At 47.5% G+C, this 23,302-nt stretch overlaps 2 protein-coding genes across 5 annotated transcripts in view; both read right to left on the minus strand.

Annotated features, from left to right (window-relative positions):
* LOC135513724 (anthrax toxin receptor 2-like) overlaps positions 1-23,302 on the minus strand; it is a 1,178,227-nt gene that overhangs the window by 26,664 nt on the left and 1,128,261 nt on the right. The gene's annotated exons all lie outside the window — the stretch shown is intronic.
* LOC135513717 (sodium-dependent phosphate transporter 2-like) overlaps positions 1-23,302 on the minus strand; it is a 102,504-nt gene that overhangs the window by 5,959 nt on the left and 73,243 nt on the right. For 2 of the 4 annotated variants that reach the window (XM_064936599.1, XM_064936600.1), the window contains exons 7-10: positions 18,978-19,217; positions 17,332-17,974; positions 13,181-13,366; positions 4,287-4,371 (exon numbers count right to left, since the gene is read on the minus strand). In XM_064936599.1, coding sequence (XP_064792671.1) covers positions 4,287-4,371; positions 13,181-13,366; positions 17,332-17,974; positions 18,978-19,217 — 1,154 coding nt within the window. Of the gene's footprint in view, positions 1-3,683; positions 3,769-4,286; positions 4,372-13,180; positions 13,367-17,331; positions 17,975-18,977; positions 19,218-23,302 lie in introns of all 4 variants that reach the window. The other 2 variants (XM_064936601.1, XM_064936602.1) reach the window with 2 other exon arrangements.

A 23,302-nucleotide genomic window follows, 5' to 3' on the forward strand; every position in this document is an offset into this window, starting at 1 on the left:
TATAGTTCAGCCAGTGGTCCTGGTCCACCAAACCTGGTCCAGGAGAAGACTGTGCAGCCCTGAACAACTAACTGTTCAAGACCTGACCAGAGAGTCAGGTGTGTTAGTTAATGCAGGGATAGAACAAAAGCCTGCTGCGAGCCTAAAAGCACCAGTGTTGGTTGGTGACAGACCACTAACGTGAAATCTCCTAGGTTAGTAGTGACAGTTGATTTTACCACTTCTATTTGTAGGTTTCTTCATATCAGTCCGTTGAAGACTGAAGTTACCCATTTTAGTTTCTGATTTCACCACCCCAAAATAGAATCCACCCAAAATGGAATCCACCCAAAATGGAATCTACCCAAAATGGAATCCACCCAAAATGGAATCCACCCAAAATGGAATCCACCCAAAATGGAATCCACCCAAAATGGAATCCACCCAAAATAGAATCCACCCAAAATGGAATCCACCCAAATCATTAAATAGCTGAATGTGTGTGTGATTGCGCATGTTTCCTTCAGTGCATACTTATGCAATGTTCAGGTTTCCACAACAGCACATTTCTGATCTCACATATTTACACGGAATACTTTATGATCAAACGTACAATAAAAACAACTTGAGGTCTGTAATTCCCAGTGGAATTAGTGAGCTGGATTATGTGATTTACATGTACAGTGACACATCCAAGCATTTTCCATATGTGTGGCGGAAGGGCGGGACAGAGTGTGTGTGTGTGTTTGGCCCTCTATGGGGGAGGTACTGAGAGCAGAGAGGACTGGTCTTATACGACCAGTGTAACCCGAGGTAGCAGCCCTGTGACGCAAAGAGCGGCAGTCTAAATCGGTTGTGTGTGTGTGTGTGTGTGTGTGTGTGTGTGTAGCAGTCTAAATCTGTTGTGTGTGTGTGTGTGTGTGTGTGTAGCAGTCTAAATCTGTTGTGTGTGTGTGTGTGTGTGTGTAGCAGTCTAAATCTGTTGTGTGTGTGTGTGTGTGTGTAGTGTGTAGCAGTCTAAATCTGGACTGGGTCAGGAGGGACTGCCCATGTTTCACAGCCCAATTCCAATCCTTTTCCCAATTATTGAAAAGAAATAATATATATATCTGATCTGATGAACAGAATTTGGCTGCCTGTAAAAAGCAACCAGAGAATCTGTGTGGCCGTGAGCAACTTAGTCGGAATCTAGCTAACTCAGCGTTGCGAGAATGGCCGCGTTCCAGACACATCACATTTGAAGCCGCACTACGACCATCAACCAATGGTTGCATGATGTCATCAAATCAACTGCACAGTCTGGCATCGCATGGCTATATCATATGATATGGTAAGCTGATAGGTTAAACCCCTATCCAGGTGTTGAGATCTGGTAGACGACCGGCACTATTGTCGGTCTGAAACGCGGATATTATATGACGCTGAGCAAATTGAGCAGCGAACTAGTCACTGCACATCATCATAGCAGTTTTGTTGTTTTACAGGGTTTAGGGAGTCATCTCAGACATGTATTAGTTTATTAACGGAAGTAGGGAATTTCTCGTTATTGAACTGGGTTCAAACTGAATGGTCCCCCCTGCACTCTTTCCTGTACTCACACAGGTCTTGGTAGAGGCCACCTTGGTGATATCAGGGTCGTAGTCATTAGGATGCAAACAGACCAAAACTAAAATGATACTTATTGGATTTGTGCAATAAGAAAAGCTAGTTTTCCATTTCCGTTGCAAAATGTGTTTTTTCCTACGGTGTGTCCTAATGAATATGACCCCGATCGTGAGTTTAGACGAGAGCAACCTCTGATTAATTGGTCAGTGGTCTTAACAAATCAACCAATCACCAGAGACAATATGGACATCACAATCATACGACAGACATAGCTAGCTATTAGCATGTTAAAGAGAGTTAGGCCTACTGCTACCAAGGGAGTGGAGGAGAGAAATCAGGAGAAATGGTTTAGCATCAGGTTGATTTTAGTGAATTTAGCTTTTTTTTTTTTATCAATTGAAAATACAGTTTTGTTTCTTGAGCATTTTCCCCCAGCTGATGACAAATGTACCTAAAGGAAAGGCCTGACTTGGCCAAGTCCGTTGCTGAAATATTGCTCAATGAAACAGTTGAGTCAGAGTTGTAGCGTGTACAGTAGCCTGCAGATACAACCCGTATGTGTACAGCTGCACTAGTAACAGTTGGGATAATGAGGTCATTTGGAGATCAACGCATTCCTCATCCCTGGATTGACTTACGGTTTCCCTGAGTCACATCTCGTGCCATCTCTCCTCAGTGTCTTCATCTACAAAGGAAGTCCGTTTGACCCTAGCGGGGCACTCAGGAAGTCCGTTTGACCCTAGCGGGGCACTCAGGAAGTCTGTTTGACCCTAGCGGGGCACTCAGGAAGTCTGTTTGACCCTAGCGGGGCACTCAGGAAGTCTGTTTGACCCTAGCGTGGCACTCAGGAAGTCTGTTTGACCCTAGCGTGGCACTCAGGAAGTCTGTTTGACCCTAGCGGGGCACTCAGGAAGTCTGTTTGACCCTAGCGGGGCAGTCAGGAAGTCTGTTTGACCCTAGCGGGGCAGTCAGGAAGTCCGTTTGACCCTAGCGCGGCAGTCAGGAAGTCCGTTTGACCCTAGCGGGGCAGTCAGGAAGTCCGTTTGACCCTAGCGGGGCAGTCAGGAAGTCCGTTTGACCCTAGCGGGGCAGTCAGGAAGTCCGTTTGACCCTAGCGGGGCAGTCAGGAAGTCCGTTTGACCCTAGCGGGGCAGTCAGGAAGTCCGTTTGACCCTAGCGGGGCAGTCAGGAAGTCTGTTTGACCCTAGCGGGGCAGTCAGGAAGTCTGTTTGACCCTAGCGGGGCAGTCAGGAAGTCTGTTTGACCCTAGCGGGGCAGTCAGGAAGTCTGTTTGACCCTAGCGGGGCAGTCAGGAAGTACGTTTGACCCTAGCGGGGCAGTCAGGAAGTCTGTTTGACCCTAGCGGGGCAGTCAGGAAGTCTGTTTGACCCTAGCGCGGCAGTCAGGATGTCCGTTTGACCCTAGCGGGGCAGTCAGGAAGTCCCGTTTGACCCTAGCACGGCAGTCAGGAAGTGAGTTGGATCTGCTGGCTAGAGTGTGCAACTACACTCTTTTCTCAATGTGTTCCAAATGGCACCCTATTCCCCTCATAGAGCCTTCTGGGGCCCCCGGTTAAATGTAGTGCACTATATAGGGGATAGGATACCACTTGGTACACAATCCCGAGTCACCACTGAATTACACAAGACTGAAGTGGCTAATTAAATGAGAGGTGTTATGATTGGTCTGCCTGAGGCTAGCCTGGTGCCTTTCATTCATTCAGGAACTAAGATTTCACTAAAATGTTGCATTAGGTAACGTCATTACTTAACACAATCCCACTGAGCTACACAATGCTGTTTCAGACACCTCGGGATGATTTAAGACATGTCAATATCAGGTAGGTGAGTGAACTCTGCTAACTATTACATGGATGGATGGATGGATGGATATTCACGACTTCTGCCATGCGTTGTGTGTGATGGTAAGAATTAAGTCATCTCATTGGAGCCCTCAGACATTAACCAATCACAGCTGGAGGAAAAGTGCACAAGGGGTCAAAGCTGCAACTCGGGAGAGTTGTGATTGGCTCAGATTCAGTCTAGTGAAGCTGATGGGAGGAGCTACACGGCTTCACTAACCAACCAGCACGCCAATACCTTGCAGTGGGTGGAGCTTATTGGGATGCCCACATTAGAAGCAACAAGCACTGACAGAGCGCTCATTACTTCAACGCAAAAACCACTGAATAGATGGAATAGATAAAGAGAGAGAGAGAGAGAGAGAGACAGAGAGAAAGAGACAGAGAGAGAAAGACAGAGAGAGACAGAGAGAGAGAGAGAAAAAGGGAGTGAGATGGAGAGAGAGAGAGAGAGAGAGAGAGAGATGGAGAGAGAGACAGAGAGAAAAAGAGAGGGAGAGAGAGAGATGGGGGGAGAGAGAGAGAGAGAGAGAGAGAGAGAGAGCGAGAGAGATGGAGGGGTACAAAAACACAGAGAAGAGAAGTGAGACAAGGAGGAGTTGTAAGATTGCAGGATCGAGGCAGCCCAGCCTTTTGAGGCGTTCAGCAAACAGCACACCTGTGGGAACAAACACACCACACCTACACACCTGCCAGGTCGCAGTTGTAAATGAGAACATGTTCTCAACTCTGGCCTACCTGGTTAAATAAAAGGTGAAATAAAATCCACACCACACCAACATGCCATGTGAGTGTAAGGGTGAGGTGTGGCTGGTAGGTGGTCCACCAGCCTGGGTCGTACCTTGCAGTGTGTGGTACTGACTGGGATTCCGATATTGGAAGCAAACACAACAGTGAGAGCGGAAGCCAGCTCTATAGTGAATCCACTGTGAAGAGGAGAGAGGGGGGTAGAGAGACATCCTTAACCGTCAGTGTCCTGCCTTTCTACAGAATCAAAAACACACAGGAGGCCTTCACAGGCACTCACGCACACAGGCCTTCACAGAAGTCATATCTCCCTCACTCGCTCACACACACACACACACACACACACACACACACACACACACACACACACACACACACAGGCTTTCACATAAGACAAACAGACAGACATACAGACAGACAGGCTTTCACATGACAGACAGAGACAGGCTTTCACATATGACAGACAGACAGGCGTTCACATAAGACAGACAGACAGGCGTTCACATACGACAGACAGACAGGCGTTCACATACGACAGACAGACAGGCGTTCACATACGACAGACAGACAGGCGTTCACATACGACAGACAGACAGGCGTTCACATATGACAGACAGGCTTTCACATATGACAGACAGACAGACAGGCTTTCACATATGACAGACAGACAGGCGTTCACATAAGACAGACAGACAGGCGTTCACATAAGACAGACAGACAGGCGTTCACATACGACAGACAGACAGGCGTTCACATAAGACAGACAGACAGGCGTTCACATATGACAGACAGACAGACAGGCGTTCACATATGACAGACAGACAGACAGGCGTTCACATATGACAGACAGACAGGCTTTCACATATGACAGACAGACAGGCGTTCACATATGACAGACAGACAGGCGTTCACATATGACAGACAGACAGGCGTTCACATATGACAGACAGACAGGCGTTCACATATGACAGACAGACAGGCGTTCACATATGACAGACAGGCTTTCACATATGACAGACAGACAGGCGTTCACATATGACAGACAGGCTTTCACATATGACAGACAGACAGGCGTTCACATAAGACAGACAGACAGGCGTTCACATAAGACAGACAGACAGGCGTTCACATACGACAGACAGACAGGCGTTCACATAAGACAGACAGACAGGCGTTCACATATGACAGACAGACAGGCGTTCACATATGACAGACAGACAGACAGGCGTTCACATATGACAGACAGACAGGCTTTCACATATGACAGACAGACAGGCGTTCACATATGACAGACAGACAGGCGTTCACATATGACAGACAGGCTTTCACATAACACAGACAGGCTTTCACATATGACAGACAGACAGGCTTTCACATAAGACAGACAGACAGGCGTTCACATATGACAGACAGACAGACAGGCTTTTACATATGACAGACAGACAGGCTTTCACATATGACAGACAGACAGGCTTTCACATATGACAGACAGGCTTTCACATATGACAGACAGGCTTTCACATATGACAGACAGACAGGCTTTCACATATGACAGACAGACAGGCTTTCACATATGACAGAGAGGCTTTCACATATGACAGACAGACAGGCGTTCACATATGAAAGCGATTAGATTAACTGATGTCGATTCCGTTACTTGAATTTCATTTAGTTCCGTTTTTTTTTGTGTGAGCCAAACGCGCAGTTTCTCTAGAATAAAATTATTCACGACAGAAATCAAGTCAAAATCTACGTGGGATGCTGGGCTGAAGGGAGTTGGAGTTTTCATGAAGCAACTATTCAACCTAGTTCAGTGCAGAAACGTGGTAATTAACTACAATTACCATAATCCATTGCGCTAGTTTTTCAGTCTCTGATCGAGAGGGATCTGAGAGGAAGCTTTCACTCTCACCAAAAATCTGTCCAATGGGTATCGATGGGTTTCAATGCGTTTCTATCGGTTTATTTTGGACCTACGTTTGTCGCCTGCCTTCCCGCCTTCGCGACAATGACTCCCCATCGTTAGGACGGAGACATGAGCATCTCCTCATTATATAAAGCTCTCTGGAAGGACACACTTTTTTTTCACACGCCCGCGACGTTAGAATAGATACACACACAGATCGCATGGGAGATAAACCTACACAACGACGAGAGGGACAGAGACAGTTTGTGAAAGTGCGCCTTATCTACTCTGAAGAACTAGAATAATTATTATCTTCAGACAGCTCTGCAGAATACTTAGGCAGACTAGCCTAGCTAAATAGCATGACTACAGACAGTACCGTATGGGGAGCACAGAGATATCCTTAGATGGTCTGTCTGGCTGGCTGGCTGATACTGCCTGAGCAGAGATGATGACTTTAAGGAGAGCACAGAGATAACCTAGATGATCTGACTGGCTGGCTGATACTGCCTGAGCAGAGATGATGACTTTGAGGAGAGCACAGAGATAACCTAGATGATCTGGCTGGCTGATACTGCCTGAGCAGAGATGATGACTTTAAGGAGAGCACAGAGATAACCTAGATGGCTGGCTGATACTGCCTGAGCAGAGATGATGACTTTAAGGAGAGCACAGAGATAACCTAGATGATCTGGCTGATACTGCCTGAGCAGAGATGATGACTTTGAGGAATGAACATGAATAAAGTCATGACATTAAAACTAAGTAATAGACACAACTGAAATATTATTTCATTGTAATTTCCTATTTTTCTACTGATGTCTACCGAATGTGGACCTGACAGAGACAATGGAACATTTTCAATGTTTTGGCAATTGAATGTTCACTATTTTTTGGCTGTGGAATTTCCATTATAAAGATATATTTCATTATGCATTTAATGTAAATAATGATATTCAAAACCGAAATAGAAAACAGATGTTTTATTTTTTAAACGCCTTCAAAAAGCAGTAATCTTTCAGCACACCATAACATAACCTTTAACCTTTTAAGAGTCTTACAATTACAACTTCCACTTCAGGGAGTCATGAGACATGCACAGAACATGTCTACATGTAACATGAGTGTGTGTGTGTGTGGGGGGGGGGGGGTCCTGATAGACTGGATATAGCACATAAGTGTGCCTGTAGGGGGGAACACGGGGGGGGGGGGGGTGAGGACGACACAGTAGGTGCTCAAATGACTGACTCACTGCATTTACATTACATTTAAGTCATTTAGCAGACGCTCTTATCCAGAGCGACTTACAAATTGGTGAATTCACCTTCTGACATCCAGTGGAACAGCCACTTTACAATAATGCATCTAAATCATTTAAGGGGGGGGGTGAGAAGGATTACTTTATCCTATCCTAGGTGCTATCCTCACTGCTTAAACAAATTTCACATACACACCACAAAAAACACACACACCAAAACACACATCAAAGCGCACCCCCCCCCACACACACACAAAAGAGAGGAGACAGGAAGGTGCATGGTAATGGCCACTAGAGGAAGGAGAGTCTTTAGAGCGATAGAGAACCACAGCTAATTGTCCTTTCTCCTCAGCAGACAGGTTGGCGGCTGATGGAGGCAGACGGGTGTGAGAACAGGGAAGGAGGAGACGGGGAAGGAAGGACACAAGGAGAGATGGCAGGAGAGCAACAGAGAACAGGCAGTCTTTGTGAAAGATAATTTGTTCTTAACTGACTTGCCTAGTGAAATAAAGAGCGAGAGAGAGAGACATGGCTAGAGAGGGGAGAGAGAGACATGGCTAGAGGGGGGGAGAGAGAGAGATGGCTAGAGGGGGAGGGAGAGAGATGGCTAGAGAGGAGAGAGAGATGGCTAGAGGGGGGAGGGGGGGAGAGAATGAACTCATTGTGCAAAAGTGAAGAGAAGAGAAGCAGACAGAAATAAGAGCGATAGAGGGAGAGAGCGAGCGAGAAAAAGAGGGGGTAGTGATCACAAGGGATAAAGAAGGAGAGAGAGAAAGTCTGGCTGGCATCCCTCTGCAGACTAGAGGCCAGACTCCCACTGTGGTGTTCCCTTTCCCAGAATGCAACACCATTGGCCCACTTCCTGCAGCTCTGTGATGTTCTTGCCAGGCCACCCCATCCTGTTTGATCTGCGAGGACCAGGGCACATTCTATACTCTACTAATTAGTGAGGAGAAGAGAAGAGAGAGATATAGGGGGGCATGGAGGTTAGAGAGAGAGAGAGGAGACAGACAGAGAAAGGGAGATGGCGAGGGAGCAAGCGAGACAGGAAGAGAAAGAGAGATGGAGGACTAAGGCTGCTGAGCTCTCTGTTGTTTCAGGGATTTACACAAAGGGTTGGATCAGTTTGACCTCCCTCTACTAGACGGATCCATGTGTGTCCATCTGTGGGTCAAAGTGAGGTTAACATGAGCCCTGCTCTGCTGGGTTGACAAGGAAGAGACACACTTGTTTACTGACGACTACAGAGAATCCTGAAGCAGGTTCTAGTGTGGTGGGTAGGGTTCTAAAAAGCAGCCTTCTAGTGTGGAGGGTAGGGTTCTAAAAAGCAGCGTTCTAGTGTGGTGGGTAGGGTTCTAAAAAGCAGCGTTCTAGTGTGGTGGGTAGGGTTCTAAAAAGCAGCGTTCTAGTGTGGTGGGTAGGGTTCTAAAAAGCAGCCTTCTAGTGTGGTGGGTAGGGTTCTAAAAAGCAGCGTTCTAGTGTGGTGGGTAGGGTTCTAAAAAGCAGCCTTCTAGTGTGGAGGGTAGGGTTCTAAAAAGCAGCGTTCTAGTGTGGTGGGTAGGGTTCTAAAAAGCAGCGTTCTAGTGTGGTGGGTAGGGTTCTAAAAAGCAGCGTTCTAGTGTGGTGGGTAGGGTTCTAAAAAGCAGCCTTCTAGTGTGGAGGGTAGGGTTCTAAAAAGCAGCGTTCTAGTGTGGTGGGTAGGGTTCTAAAAAGCAGCGTTCTAGTGTGGTGGGTAGGGTTCTAAAAAGCAGCGTTCTAGTGTGGTGGGTAGGGTTCTAAAAAGCAGCCTTCTAGTGTGGAGGGTAGGGTTCTAAAAAGCAGCATTCTAGTGTGGTGGGTAGGGTTCTAAAAAGCAGCGTTTCTAGTGTGGTGGGTAGGGTTCTAAAAAGCAGCGTTCTAGTGTGGTGGGTAGGGTTCTAAAAAGCAGCATTCTAGTGAGGCGGGTAGGGTTCTAAGAATGGTGAGGGGGAATAGTGCAGTCTCAAGGTTCTAAGAAGCAGAACTAGGATCAAGGTTCTATTGAGGATGTAGAACAGGGATGGGCAACGCCCCCTTTTTGTAGGCACCCGCAGACCAATCCCCCCCCCCCCCCTCCCCCCCGACTAGTGAACTCAGTCTCAACTTACTGTTGAAAGTTAGAATAGTAGAAATACACAAGGCACAATTTGGTCATTTGGTTGTGCATCAGCAGTCACTCAATCAGTCCATGTCAGATAAAATGCTTTAGATTGGTGAATGAGTCTAGCACACAGCGATCTAAACTTGTAGTAATCACGGTCCAATTAGCAACCAGGACGGGGCCCATTGATCCTCAGTTATCATGTTAAATAGGATGTGGGTACACGAGCCACTGCAGCCTACCACGATGAGTTTCATTTCCTCTGTGGCCCCAAACCCCCCCATCAAAGTTGCCCATCCATGATCTAGATTCCAGAGGGTTCTAGAGTAGAGGGGTTCTATAGTGAGGATCAGGACAATAGAGTAGAGAAGGGTTGAGGACTAGGTTCCTAGCAGTGGTTCTACAGCGGTGTTTGAGTGGTTCAGTTCAGAAGACAAAGGGTTCACGCAGACTCATCAGGCAGTCAGACAGGCGGTCAGACAGGCAGTCAGACAGGCAGTCAGACAGGCAGTCAGACAGGCGGTCAGACAGGCGGTCAGACAGGCGGTCAGACAGGCGGTCAGACAGGCGGTCAGACAGACAGGCAGTCAGACAGGCAGTCAGACAGACAGGCAGTCAGACAGACAGGCAGTCAGACAGACAGGCAGTCAGACAGACAGGCAAAGTGTATGAAGAAGTCTATGAGTTTGTTTGTGCATTCCACTCTACATGCATGAGTCTATCAATCTGAAACATCAAGTCCACTATGCCAGTATGTGTATGCATGGACATATCTGGGACTTCGTATAGGCTCCATACAGGTAACTGCTAAGATACAGGAAACCACACCATAACGTGTCTTAATAGGGTGATGGGCCACTACGACCCAACAACTTCAATGAGCTTTGGGCACAGATTCCACAGGTGTCTGCAACTCTATTGGAGGGATGAGAAGGCATTCTTCCACGAGAAACTCCATAATTTGGTGATTTGTTGATGTTGGTAGAAAACACATTTTGTTTACGTTAAAGGCTTATTCTAAAATGTATAAAAAAAGTGTTGTTCCTCGTCAATCAATACCCCATAATGACATCACAACACCCTATAATGACATCACAATACCCCATAATGACATCACAACACCCTATAATGACATCACAATACCCCATAATGACAAAGCAGAAACATATGTAAAGAATTTTTGGGCAAATTTCTATTAAAAGAAATGACTGAAATATCACATTCACATTAGTATTGAGAACATTTACTCAGTACTTTGTTGAAGCACCTTTGGCAGCGATCACAGCCTTGAGTCTTCTTGGGTATGACGCTACAAGCTTGGCACCACTATAATTAGGGAGTTTCTCCCATTCTTCTCTGCAGATCCTCTCAAACTCTGTCAGGTTGGATGAGGAGCGTTGCTGCACAGCTATTTTCAGGTCTCTCCAGAGATGTTCGATCAGGTTCATGTCCAGGCTTTGGCTGGGCCACTCAAGGACATTCAGAGACTTGCCCCAAAGCCAATCCTGCATTGTCTTGGCTGTGTGCTTTGAGTCTTTGTCCTGTTGGAAGGTGAACCCCCAGTCTGAGGTCCTGAGCGCTCTGAAGCAGGTTTTCATCAAGGATCTCTCTGTACTTTTCTCCGTTCATCTTTCCCTCGATCCTGACTAGTCTCCCAGTTCCTGAAAAACATCCCCACAGCATGCTGCCAACACCATGGTTCACCGTAGAGATTGTGCCAGGTTTCCTCCAGACGTGACGCTTGGCATTCAGGCCAAAGAGTTCAATCTTGGTTTCATCAGACCAGAGAATAATGTTTCTCATGGTCCGAGTCCTTTAGATGCCTTTTGGCAAACACCAAGCGGGCTGTCGTACCTTTTTACTGAGGAGTGGCTTCCATCTGGCCACTCTACCATAGAGCCCTGATTGGTGGAGTGCTGCAGAGATGGTTGTCCTTCTGGAAGGTTCTCCCATCTCCACAGAGGAGCTCTGGAGCTCATTCCGAGTGACCATCAGGTTCTTGGTCACATCCCTGACCAAGACCCTTCTCCCTGAAGGGTCAGTTTGGCCGGGCGGCCAGCTCTAGGAAGAATCTTGGTGGTTCCAAACTTCTCCCATTGAAGAATGATGAAGACCACTGTGTTCTTGGGGACCATCAATGCTGCAGAAATGTTTTGGCACCCTTCCCCAGATCTTTGCCTCGACACAATCCTGTCTCGGAGCTCTAAGGACAATTCCTTCAACCTCATGGCTTGGATTTTGCTCTCACATGCACTGTCAACTGTGGGACCTTATATAGACAGGTGTGTGCCTTTCCAAATCATGTCCAATCAATTAAATTTACCACAGGTGGACTCCACTCAAGGTTGTAGAAACATCTCAATTATGATCAATGGAAACAGGGATGCACCTGAGCTCAACTTCGAGTCTCATAGCAAAGGTTCTGAATACTTATGTCAATAAGGTAGTTCTGATTTTGATTTTTAATACATTTGCAAGAATTTCAATAAAACTGTTTTTGCTTTGACACTGTGTGATATTGATGATATATATTTTTTTAATCCATTTTAGAACAAAGCTGTAACGTAACAAAATGTGGAAAAACATTAAGGGGTCTGAATACTTTCTGAATGCACTGTCACCTTGTATCCCTCATTTACTTTAGTTTGGCAGTTACCTATATGTGTGTCTGTCATCCCACCTACCCATCCTCCCAGTCAGTCACATGCAGCCCTCCCTCCTCTCTCTCACCTGATGGGGGTGAGGTCCTTACCCATCCTCCCAGTCAGTCACATGCAGCCCTCCCTCTCTCTCACCTGATGGGGGTGAGGTCCTTACCCATCCTCCCAGTCAGTCACATGCAGCCCTCCCTCTCTCTCACCTGATGGGGGTGAGGTCCTTACCCATCCTCCCAGTCAGTCACACGCAGCCCTCCCTCCTCTCTCTCACCTGATGGGGGTGAGGTCCTTACCCATCCTCCCAGTCAGTCACACGCAGCCCTCCCTCCTCTCTCTCACCTGATGGGGGTGAGGTCCTTACCCATCCTCCCAGTCAGTCACATGCAGCCCTCCCTCCTCTCTCTCACCTGATGGGGGTGAGGTCCTTACCCATCCTCCCAGTCAGTCACACGCAGCCCTCCCTCCTCTCTCTCACCTGATGGGGGTGAGGTCCTTACCCATCCTCCCAGTCAGTCACACGCAGCCCTCCCTCCTCTCTCTCACCTGATGGGGGTGAGGTCCTTACCCATCCTCCCAGTCAGTCACACGCAGCCCTCCCTCCTCTCTCTCACCTGATGGGGGTGAGGTCCTTACCCATCCTCCCAGTCAGTCACACGCAGCCCTCCCTCCTCTCTCTCACCTGATGGGGGTGAGGTCCTTACCCATCCTCCCAGTCAGTCACACGCAGCCCTCCCTCCTCTCTCTCACCTGATGGGGGTGAGGCCCTTACCCATCCTCCCAGTCAGTCACATGCAGCCCTCCCTCCTCTCTCTCACCTGATGGGGGTGAGGTCCTTACCCATCCTCCCAGTCAGTCACATGCAGCCCTCCCTCCTCTCTCTCACCTGATGGGGGTGAGGTCCTTACCCATCCTCCCAGTCAGTCACATGCAGCCCTCCCTCCTCTCTCTCACCTGATGCGATGGGGGTGCGATGGGGGTGAGGTCCTTGCCCATGGTCTGGATCATTAAGCCCTCCCTCCCTTCCCCACCCCTCCCCCTCCTCTCTCACCTGGAAGGTGTGATGGGGGTGAGGTCCTTGCCCATGGTCTGGATCACCCGGCGCCCCCACACCCAGAGGCCGCAGCAGATGCCAACTCCCCCGTAGAACAGCAACCAGATGGGGGTGGCGGCGTCCTGCATCACCCCGCCTTGGTCATAGATCATCCACAGCGCCACCAATGGGCCGATGGCGTTACTGTAGGGGGGGGGGGGGGTAGTTGTGAAAGGTAACTGAACTACACTGAACAACAATATAAACACAACATGTAAAGTGTTGGTCCCATGTTTCATGAGCTGAAATTAAAGATCCCAGAAATGTTCCATACTCACAAAAACAGCTTATTTCTCTAAAATATTGTGCACAACACAATGCCACAGATGTCTCAAGTTGAGGGAGCCTACAATTGGCATGCTGACTACAGGAATGTTCACCAGAGCGATTGCCAGAGAATTAAATGTTCTGAAAGAAAGTTGAAAATGTCCCAGTTCTTCCATCCCCTGCCCTGCATACTCGGACATGTCAACCGCTGGGCATGTTTGGGATGCTCTGGATCAACGTGTACAACAGAGTGTTCCAGTTCCTGCCGACATCCAGCAACTTCGCACAGCCATTGAAGAGGAGTGGAACAACATTAAACAGGCCACAATCAACAGCCTGATCAACTCTATGTGAAAGAGATGTGTCGCGCTGCATGAGACAAATGGTCACACCAGATACTGACTGGTTTTCTGATCCACGCCCCTACCTTTTTGTTTAAGGTATCTGTGACCAACAGATGCATATCTGTATTTCCTGTCATAAATCCAGAGATTAGGGCCTAATGAATTTATTTTAATTGACTGATTTCCTTATATGAACTGTAACTCAGTAAAAAAAATATTTTAAAAAATCAGTTTGTATATACAGTACCAGTCCAAAGTTTGGACACAGCTACTCATTCAAGGGTTTTTCTTTCTTTCTTCTTCTACATTTTAGCAATAATAGTATAAAAGACTACAGAACTACGAAATAACACATATGGAATCATGTCGTAACCTAATTAGTGGATTCGCTATTTCAGCTACACCCGTTGCTGACAGGTGTGTAAAATTGAGCACACAGCCATGCAATCTCCATAGACAAAAACATAAAAATGGCATTACTGAAGAGCGCCGACTTTCCAACAAGCCTGTTGGTCAGATTTCTGCCCTGCTAGAGCAGGTCAACTGTCAGTGCTGTTTTCCAGAAGTGGAAACATAGAGCAACCCACGGCACAGCCGCGAAGTGGTAGGCCACACAAGCTCACAGAACGGGACTGCCGAGTGCTGAAGCACATAAAACACGTCTGTCCTCGGTTTCAACACTCACTACCGAGTTCCAAACTGCCTCTAGAAGCAACAACGTCATCACAAGAACTGTTAGGTCGGGAACTTCATGAAATGGTTTTCCATGGCCGAGCAGCCGCACACAAGTCTAAAATCACCATGGGAAATGCCACGCATAGGCTGGAGTGGTGTAAAGCTCGCTGCCATTGGACTCTGGAGCAGTGGAAACGCGTTCTCTGGAGCGATGAATCACGCGTCACCATTTGGCTGTCTGACGGACAAATCTCAGTTTGGCGGATGGCAGGAGAACGCTACCTGCACCAATGCATAGTGCCAACTGTAAAGTTTGGTGGATGAATAATAGTCTAGGGCTGTTTATATATACACTGCTCAAAAAAATAAAGGGAACACTTAAACAACACAATGTAACTCCAAGTCAACCACACTTCTGTGAAATCAAACTGTCCACTTAGGAAGCAACACTGATTGACAATACATTTCACATGCTGTTGTGCAAATGGAATAGACAACAGGTGGAAATTATAGGCAATTAGCAAGACATCCCCAATAAAGGAGTGGTTCTGCAGGTGGTGACCACAGACCACTTCTCAGTTCCTATGCTTCCTGGCTGATGTTTTGGTCACTTTTGAATGCTGGCGGTGGTTTCACTCTAGCTTTCACTCTGGTGGTAGCATGAGACGGAGTCTACAACCCATACAAGTGGCTCAGGTAGTGCAGCTCATACAGGATGGCACATCAATGCAAGCTGTGGCAAGAAGGTTTGCTGTGTCTGTCAGCGTAGTGTCCAGAGCATGGAGGCGCTACCAGGAGACAGGCTAGTACATCAGGAGACGTGGAGGAGGCCGTAGGAGGGCAACAACCCAGCAGCAAGACCGCTACCTCAGCCTTTGTGCAAGGAGGAGCAGGAGGAGCACTGCCAGAGCCCTGCAAAATGACCTCCAGCAGGCCACAAATGTGCATGTGTCTGCTCAAACGGTCAGAAACAGACTCCATGAGGGTGGTATGAGGGCCCGACATCCACAGGTGGGGGTTGTGCTTACAGCCCAACACCGTGCAGGACGTTTGGCATTTGCCAGAGAACACCAAGATTGGCAAATTTGCCACTGGCGCCCTGTGCTTTTCACAGATGAAAGCAGGTTCACACTGAGCACGTGACAGACGTGACAGTGGAGAACGTTCTGCTGCCTGCAACATCCTCCAGCATGACCGGTTTGGCAGTGGGTCAGTCATGGTGTGGGGTGGCATTTTTTGGGGGGCCGCACAGCCCTCGATGTGCTCGCCAGAGGTAGCCTGACTGCCATTAGGTACAGATATGAGATCCTCAGACCCCTTGTGAGACCATATGCTGATGCGGTTGGCCCTGGGTTCCTCCTAATGCAAGACAATGCTAGACCTCATGTGGCTGGAGTGTGTCAGCAGTTCCTGTAAGAGTAAGGCATTGATGCTATGGACTGGCCCGCCCGTTCCCCAGACCTGAATCCAATTGAGCACATCTGGGACATCATGTCTCGCTCCATCCACCAACGCCACGTTGCACCACAGACTGTCCAGGAGTTGGCGGATGCTTTAGTCCAGGTCTGGGAGGAGATCCCTCAGGAGACCATCCGCCACCTCATCAGGAGCATGCCCAGGCGTTGTAGGGAGGTCATACAGGCACGTGGAGGCCACACACACTACTGAGCCTCATTTTGACTTGTTTTAAGGACATTACATCAAAGTTGGATCAGCCTGTAGTGTGGTTTTCCACTTTAATTTTGAGTGTGACTCCAAATCCAGACCTCCATGGGTTGATCAATTTGATTTCCATTGATCATTTTTGTGTGATTTTGTTGTCAGCACATTCAACTATGTAAAGAAAAAAGTATTTAATAAGAATATTTCATTCATTCAGATCTAGGATGTGTTATTTTAGTGTTCCCTTTATTTTTTTGAGCAGTGTATATAGATTTTGGAATGAGAAGTTTGACGAGCAGGTGTCCACATACTTTTGGACATGTCGTGTGTATATTTACACTCTGGATACCGATATTGCTCGTCCCAATATTTGTACATTTCTTAATTCCATTCTTTTACTTATAGATGTGTGCATTGTTGTGAATTGTTAGATACTACTGCACTGTTGGAGCTAGGAACACAAGCATTTCGCTACACCCGCAATAACATCTGCTAAAAATTTGTGTCACCAATAACATTTGAGTAATAACTCACTATAACTTATAGTGATGTGGATAACATACGATATGGTAGTTGTGTTATGATGAATGGTAGTTACTGTAGTGGGAGAGGGGAGTCGGTGTCAGGCAGGTTCCTTTCTATTTGAGAGGGGAGTCGGTGTCAGGCAGGTTCCTTTCTATTTGAGAGGGGAGTCGGTGTCAGGCAGGTTCCTTTCTATTTGAGAGGGGAGTCGGAGTCAGGCAGGTTCCTTTCTATTTGAGAGGGGAGTCGGTGTCAGGCAGGTTCCTTTCTATTTGAGAGGGGAGTCGGAGTCAGGCAGGTTCCTTTCTATTTGAGAGGGGAGTCGGAGTCAGGCAGGTTCCTTTCTATTTGAGAGGGGAGTCGGTGTCAGGCAGGTTCCTTTCTATTTGAGACTAGTTTGATGGATTATAAGGCGAATGGTGGGCTGATAAAAGTTGTACTTGTGTGAAAAACACTAAATCTTAATGGTCTTAATATTGAGAGGTCATCTTGTCTGCTGTAGAGTTGCAAACGTCAGTAAACTAACTCCAACAACAGAAATCCAACAGTGGAGAAACAAATTCTGGAAAACCTGTGAATTTTAAGAAAGTTTTCAACCTTTCTAATCCCTCGTCAGCCGGAAGCAGGGGCAACACCCACCTGACGTCGTTGCCTCCGTGAGCGAAGGATCCAAAGCATGCGGTGAGGATCTGCAGGAAGTGGAAGAGCAGGTAGACGGTCGGCTTGTCCTTATCCCCTTCATCCTCTTCCGCGGAGTCATCCAGTGGGATGGGAGCCCCGGGCGCCCCTGCCTCCTCGCCCCTCAGGTCAGACGCCAGCTTCATCTCCACGCCGCCCTCTTCCGCCTCGATCTCGGCCTCCGCCACGGCGTTACAGTACGACGAGTAACTATCGTAACGGACCCTCTTCTTGGTGTAGGACACGCTTCCCGACCTCTCCCCCTCCCCCACCAGCTTCTCACTGTCCTCTCGGGCCTCTCGGGACTCGGACCGGAGCAGTGGCTGGACCGGCATGCCACAGATGGCGGCCGTGTAGCAGGTGTAACTGTTGTTGCGACGCAGCAGGCGGTAGTTGTTGTCTGGCGTGGGGGCGGAGTGGTCGTCCTCCAGTCGTCCCAGGTGGATCTTGTGGAGCAGGTCTTTGTAGAGACCAGAGTCCTTGTGAACCGTGTGGTACACCTGGCCGTCGCTGCGGATGTGTTCCCCGCCGAAGGTGAAGCTGCCGTTGGTCAGTGGGGACCTGGACATGGACAGGGTACCGTTGGTCATGGAGTGGGTCCGCCCTGGGGGAGAAGAGAGGAAAATAAACGTTTCGTCATACGCGTGGTATACGGTCTGATACACCACAGCTGTCAGCCAATCAGAATTCAGGGCTCGAACCGCCCAGTTTATAACACAGTAAATATATCAGGCATACTAAACCAATACTATTACACTACATGTATAGTGGTCTGGTCTGGGGAGCAGAGAAAGAAATGAGAAATACTAAATGTTAATATAGTAACTCTAAACGTTAGTATGAGGTCATGGAGTGAGAGTGGCCTGGGTAGCAGGAGGAATGAGCGTGACAGAACCGCTCTGGTCTACTTTGCTCTGCTATAAAATCAGAGGTGGTTTGGCGGTGAAGTACTATTGTCAGCGGGCCAACATGAGCTTGTGGTCGACCCTCAAAGTATATGGGTTAAAACCCAGTGGCTCAGCCTCTCGTGTCTCTATACTGATGGACATCTGAAACGAGAAGCCTTTTCTGTCTCTATACTGATAGACATCTAAAACGAGAAGCCTCTCCTGTCTCTATACTGATGGACATCAAACGAGAAGCCTCTCCTGTCTCTATACTGATGGATATCTGAAACGAGAAGCCTCTCCCGTCTCTATACTGACGGACATCTGAAACGAGAAGCCTCTCCTGTCTCTATACTGATGGACATCTGAAACGAGAAGCCTCTGTCTCTATACCGATGGACATCTGAAACGAGAAGCCTCTCCTGTCTCTATACCGATGGACATCTGAAACGAGAAGCCTCTCCTGTCTCTATACTGATGGACATCTGAAACGAGAAGCCTCTCCTGTCTCTATACTGACGGACATCTGAAACGAGAAGCCTCTCGTGTCTCTATACTGATGGACATCTGAAACGAGAAGCCTCTCCCGTCTCTATACTGATGGACTTCTGAAACGTGAAATCTCTCCTGTCTCTATACCGATGTACATCTGGGACCTGAAGACTTGTATTAGCTCCCCGGCAGGTAATGCCAAGGCTTTAGCTCAGCGGGCCAACTGACCGTAGACCCGTCCGTTGGGCAGGACAGTGCCTCCATTGGCCAGGCTGTTGAGCTCTCCGGTGGCCTCTCCTCTCCGTGACTCTCCTCCGGTGCCACCCGTTAACGGCAGCACAGCGTCATCCGTCATCTTGGCACCCGGTAGCTCCTTGAACACGGGAGTGTCCTCCTCCTCCTCTGGGATCTGATCTAAGGACTCGTCTGAGATACGTGACAAGGCAGCGTGCTCCTTCTTCATGCGACCTGACCAGGGGACAGGGGGACAGCATCGTTACACACGTGTTTCCCCCGTTGCCACCACTCCCAAAAAACAGAATAAAAAATAAATAAATACAATTGTTTATAAAAAAGAAAACAAATTGGGATGGTAAAGCATGTGTAAATTTAAATGACTATAACCATATACAGTTGAAGTTCAGAAGTTTACATACACTTAGGTTTGAGTCATGAAACTCGTTTTTCAACCACTCCACAAATCTTTTGTAAACTGGGTCCTGTGTGGCTCAGTCGGTAGAGCATGGCGCTTGCAACGCCAAGCGTCGTGGGTTCGATTCCCGCTGGGACCACCCATATGTAAAAGTAGTGGCCCCAGCCGACTTGTAAGTCGCTTTGGACAAAAGCGTCTGCTAAATGGGATATATTATTATTATTATATTATTATTATAGTTTTGGCAAGTCGGTTAGGACACCTACTTTGTGCATGACAAGTCATTTTTCCAACAATTGTTTACTGACAGATTATTTCACTTATAATTCACTGTATCACAGTTCCAGTGGGTCAGAAGTTTACATACACTAAGTTGACTGTGCCTTTAAACAGCTTGGAACATTCCAGAAAATGATGCCATGGCTTTAGAAGCTTCTGATTGGCTAATTGACATCATTTGAGTCAATAGGAGGTGTACCTGTGGATGTATTTCAAGGCCTACCTTCAAACTCAGCGCCTCTTTGCTTGACATCAAACAGTAGTACAAACAGTGGTACGCAAGTATAAACACCATGGGACCACACAGCCGTCATACCGCTCAGGAAGGAGACACGTTCTGTCTACTTGAGATGAACGTACTTTGGTGCGAAAAGTACAAATCAATCCCAGAACAATAGCAAAAGGACCTTGTGAAGATGCTGGAGGAAACTGGTACAAAAGTATCTATATCCGCAGTAAAACAAGTCCTATATCGACATAACCTGAAAGCCCGCTCAGCAAGGAAGAAGCCACTGCTCCAAAACCACCATAAAAAAGCCACACTACGGCCAGACTTTGGCCATAATGACCATCGTTATGTTTGGAAGAAAGGGGGAGGCTTGCAAGCCGAAGAACACCATCCCAACCGTGAAGCACGGGGGTGGCAGTATCATGTTGTGGTGCACTTCACAAAATAGATGGCATCATGAGGATGGAAAACTATGTGGATATATTGAAGCAACATCTCAAGACATCAGTCAGGAAGTTAAACCTTGGTCGCAAATTGGTCTTCCAAATGGACAATGACCCCAAGCATACGTCCAAAGGTGTGGCAAAATGGCTAAAGGACAATGAAGTCAAGGTATTGGAGTGGCCATCACAAAGCGTGTGCGATCAAGGAGGTCTACAAACCTGACTCAGTTACACCAGCCCTGTCAGGAGGAATGGAAGTTATTGTGGGAAGCTTGTGGAAGGCGACACGAAACGTTTGATCCAAGTTAAACAATTTAAAGGCAATGCTACCAAATACTAATTGAGTGTATGTAAACTTCTGACCCACTGGGAATGTGAGGAAGGAAATAAAAGCTGAAATAAATAATTCCCTCTACTATTATTCTGACATATCACATTCTTAAAATAAAGTGTTGATCCTGACTGACATAAGACAGGGAATTTTTACTAGGATTAAATGTCAGGAATTGTGAAAGACTGAGTTTAAATGTATTTGGCTAAGGTGTAAGTAGACTTCCGACTTCAAATGTGTATATAGATAGATAGTTTGGAACTATATATAAGTATGTAGAAAATATAATGAAGCTATATATTTTCAAAAAAGATTATCTTTGATAACTAACAATCACTAAAATAAATAAAAATTGACAGAATCTAACATTTCCAATAATGTCATGACACGGGGCCCCCATTGACTTAGCCAATGTCTTGGCACGGGGGCCCCCATTGATTTAGTCAATGTCATGGCACAAGGGCCCCCATTGACTTAGTCAATGTCATGGCACGGGGGCCCCCATTGACTTAGTCAATGTCATGGCACGGGGGCCCCCATTGACTTAGTCAATGTTTGAGTCACTCAGGTGGCTTATGCCCTGTTCTGTAGAATTGCAAGAAAATCGTTTTTAAAAACTGCGGTATTTTGTGTCTGCGGCCAAGAGGAAGGCATCTAGAGTGGGCCAAGCCCACTACTCAAATGTCACACAAATATATAGCCGGAGTCAGGTACTGGGTCACTGCCACTGTTAATGGAAGTGTAGGGAGCTCTCGCTCCCGGAACAAGGCTGTGTTCATTAAGCATGAAACTGAACAAAAACAGGGAGGGACTACCTGACCTTGTCCAATAAGAAACACTGGTTTTCCTTTTCAGTAGCCTAACGTTTGTGTCCTCCAATGAACGGCACCCTGGTCAGAACTAACAGGCCTGCTTCACTGATACCATCTAGCCTACAGAGCTGTCTGAGACAACAGTCATGGTCACTGATACCATCTAGCCTACAGAGCTGTCTGAGACAACAGTCATGGTCACTGATACCATCTAGCCAACAGAGCTGTCTGAGACTACAGTCATGGTCACTGATACCATCTAGCCTACAGAGCTGTCTGAGACTACAGTCATGGTCACTGATACCATCTAGCCTACAGAGCTGTCTGAGACTACAGTCATGGTCACTGATACCATCTAGCCTACAGAGCTGTCTGAGACTACAGTCATGGTCACTGATACCATCTAGCCTACAGAGCTGTCTGAGACAACAGTCATGGTCACTGATACCATCTAGCCAACAGAGCTGTGAACAACGGTCATGTTCAGTAGACAGAGTTGAAGAATACAGTGTGAAACTGACACCACACTACTCCCTAGTTCCCTGACACCCACTGGACTGTAATATTAGGCTCATAATTGAGCGTCACGGAGCTTACCCAAGGCTGGGGGCTGACCTTACTCTTCTGACAGGCCAAATAAATAGCAACCTAACCGAGACAGAAACATGACATTATGTCTATGAAGAGGATCCTTGGAACTTTGCATATTAAATCATTTTTCTTTCAAAATGTCCAATAATCAAGGGCCATCCCTCCTCCGATACAAAGGGCCATCCCTACTCCGATACAAAGGGCCATCCCTCCTCCGATACAAAGGGCCATCCCTCCTCCGATACAAAGGGCCATCCCTCCTCCGATACAAAGGGCCATCCCTCCTCCGATACAAAGGGCCATCCCTCCTCCGATACAAAGGGCCATCCCTCCTCCGATACAAAGGGCCATCCCTCCTCCGATACAAAGGGCCATCCCTCCTCCGATACAAAGGGCCATCCCTCCTCCGATACAAAAGGCCATCCCTCCTCCGATACAAAGGGCCATCCCTCCTCTGATACAAAGGGCCATCCCTCCTCCGATACAAAGGGCCATCCCTCCTCCGATACAAAGGGCCATCCCTCCTCTGTAACCTTCAATCATAACCATTTTGCATTTCCATCATCTAGCAGACGTTCTTATCCAGTAGTGATTGCATACATGTTTGTACTGGCCCCCAGTGGGAATCGAACACACTATCCTGGCGTTGCAAGCGCCAGGCTCTACCAACTGAATCACACAGATCCTAACCCTAATCAAACCCTTAACCAAACCCTAATCAAACCCTTAACCTCAAACTCAACCCTAACCAAAACCCTAACCTAACCTAACCTCAACCCTAACCTAAACCCTAACCAAAACCCTAACCTAACCTAACCTCAACCCTAACCTAAGCCCTAACCTGAGCCCTAACTGAAACTCTAACCAAAACCTAACCCTAACCAAACCCCTAACCTAAACCCTAACCTAAGCCCTAACCCAAACCCAAACCCTAACCTAAGCCCTAACCCAAACCCTAACCTAAACCCTAACCTAAGCCCTAACCCAAACCCTAACCTAAGCCCTAACCCTAACCAAACCCCTAACCTAAACCCTAACCAAACCCCTAACCCAAACCCTAACCTAAGCCCTAACCCTAACCAAACCCCTAACCCAAACCCTAACCTAAGCCCTAACCCAAACCCTAACCTAAGCCCTAACCCTAACCAAACCCCTAACCCAAACCCTAACCTAAGCCCTAACCTAAGCCCTAACCCAAACCCTAACCTAAGCCCTA

The sequence above is a fragment of the Oncorhynchus masou genome, chromosome 25, assembly GCF_036934945.1.
Source record: "Oncorhynchus masou masou isolate Uvic2021 chromosome 25, UVic_Omas_1.1, whole genome shotgun sequence".
Taxonomy (NCBI): domain Eukaryota; kingdom Metazoa; phylum Chordata; class Actinopteri; order Salmoniformes; family Salmonidae; genus Oncorhynchus; species Oncorhynchus masou.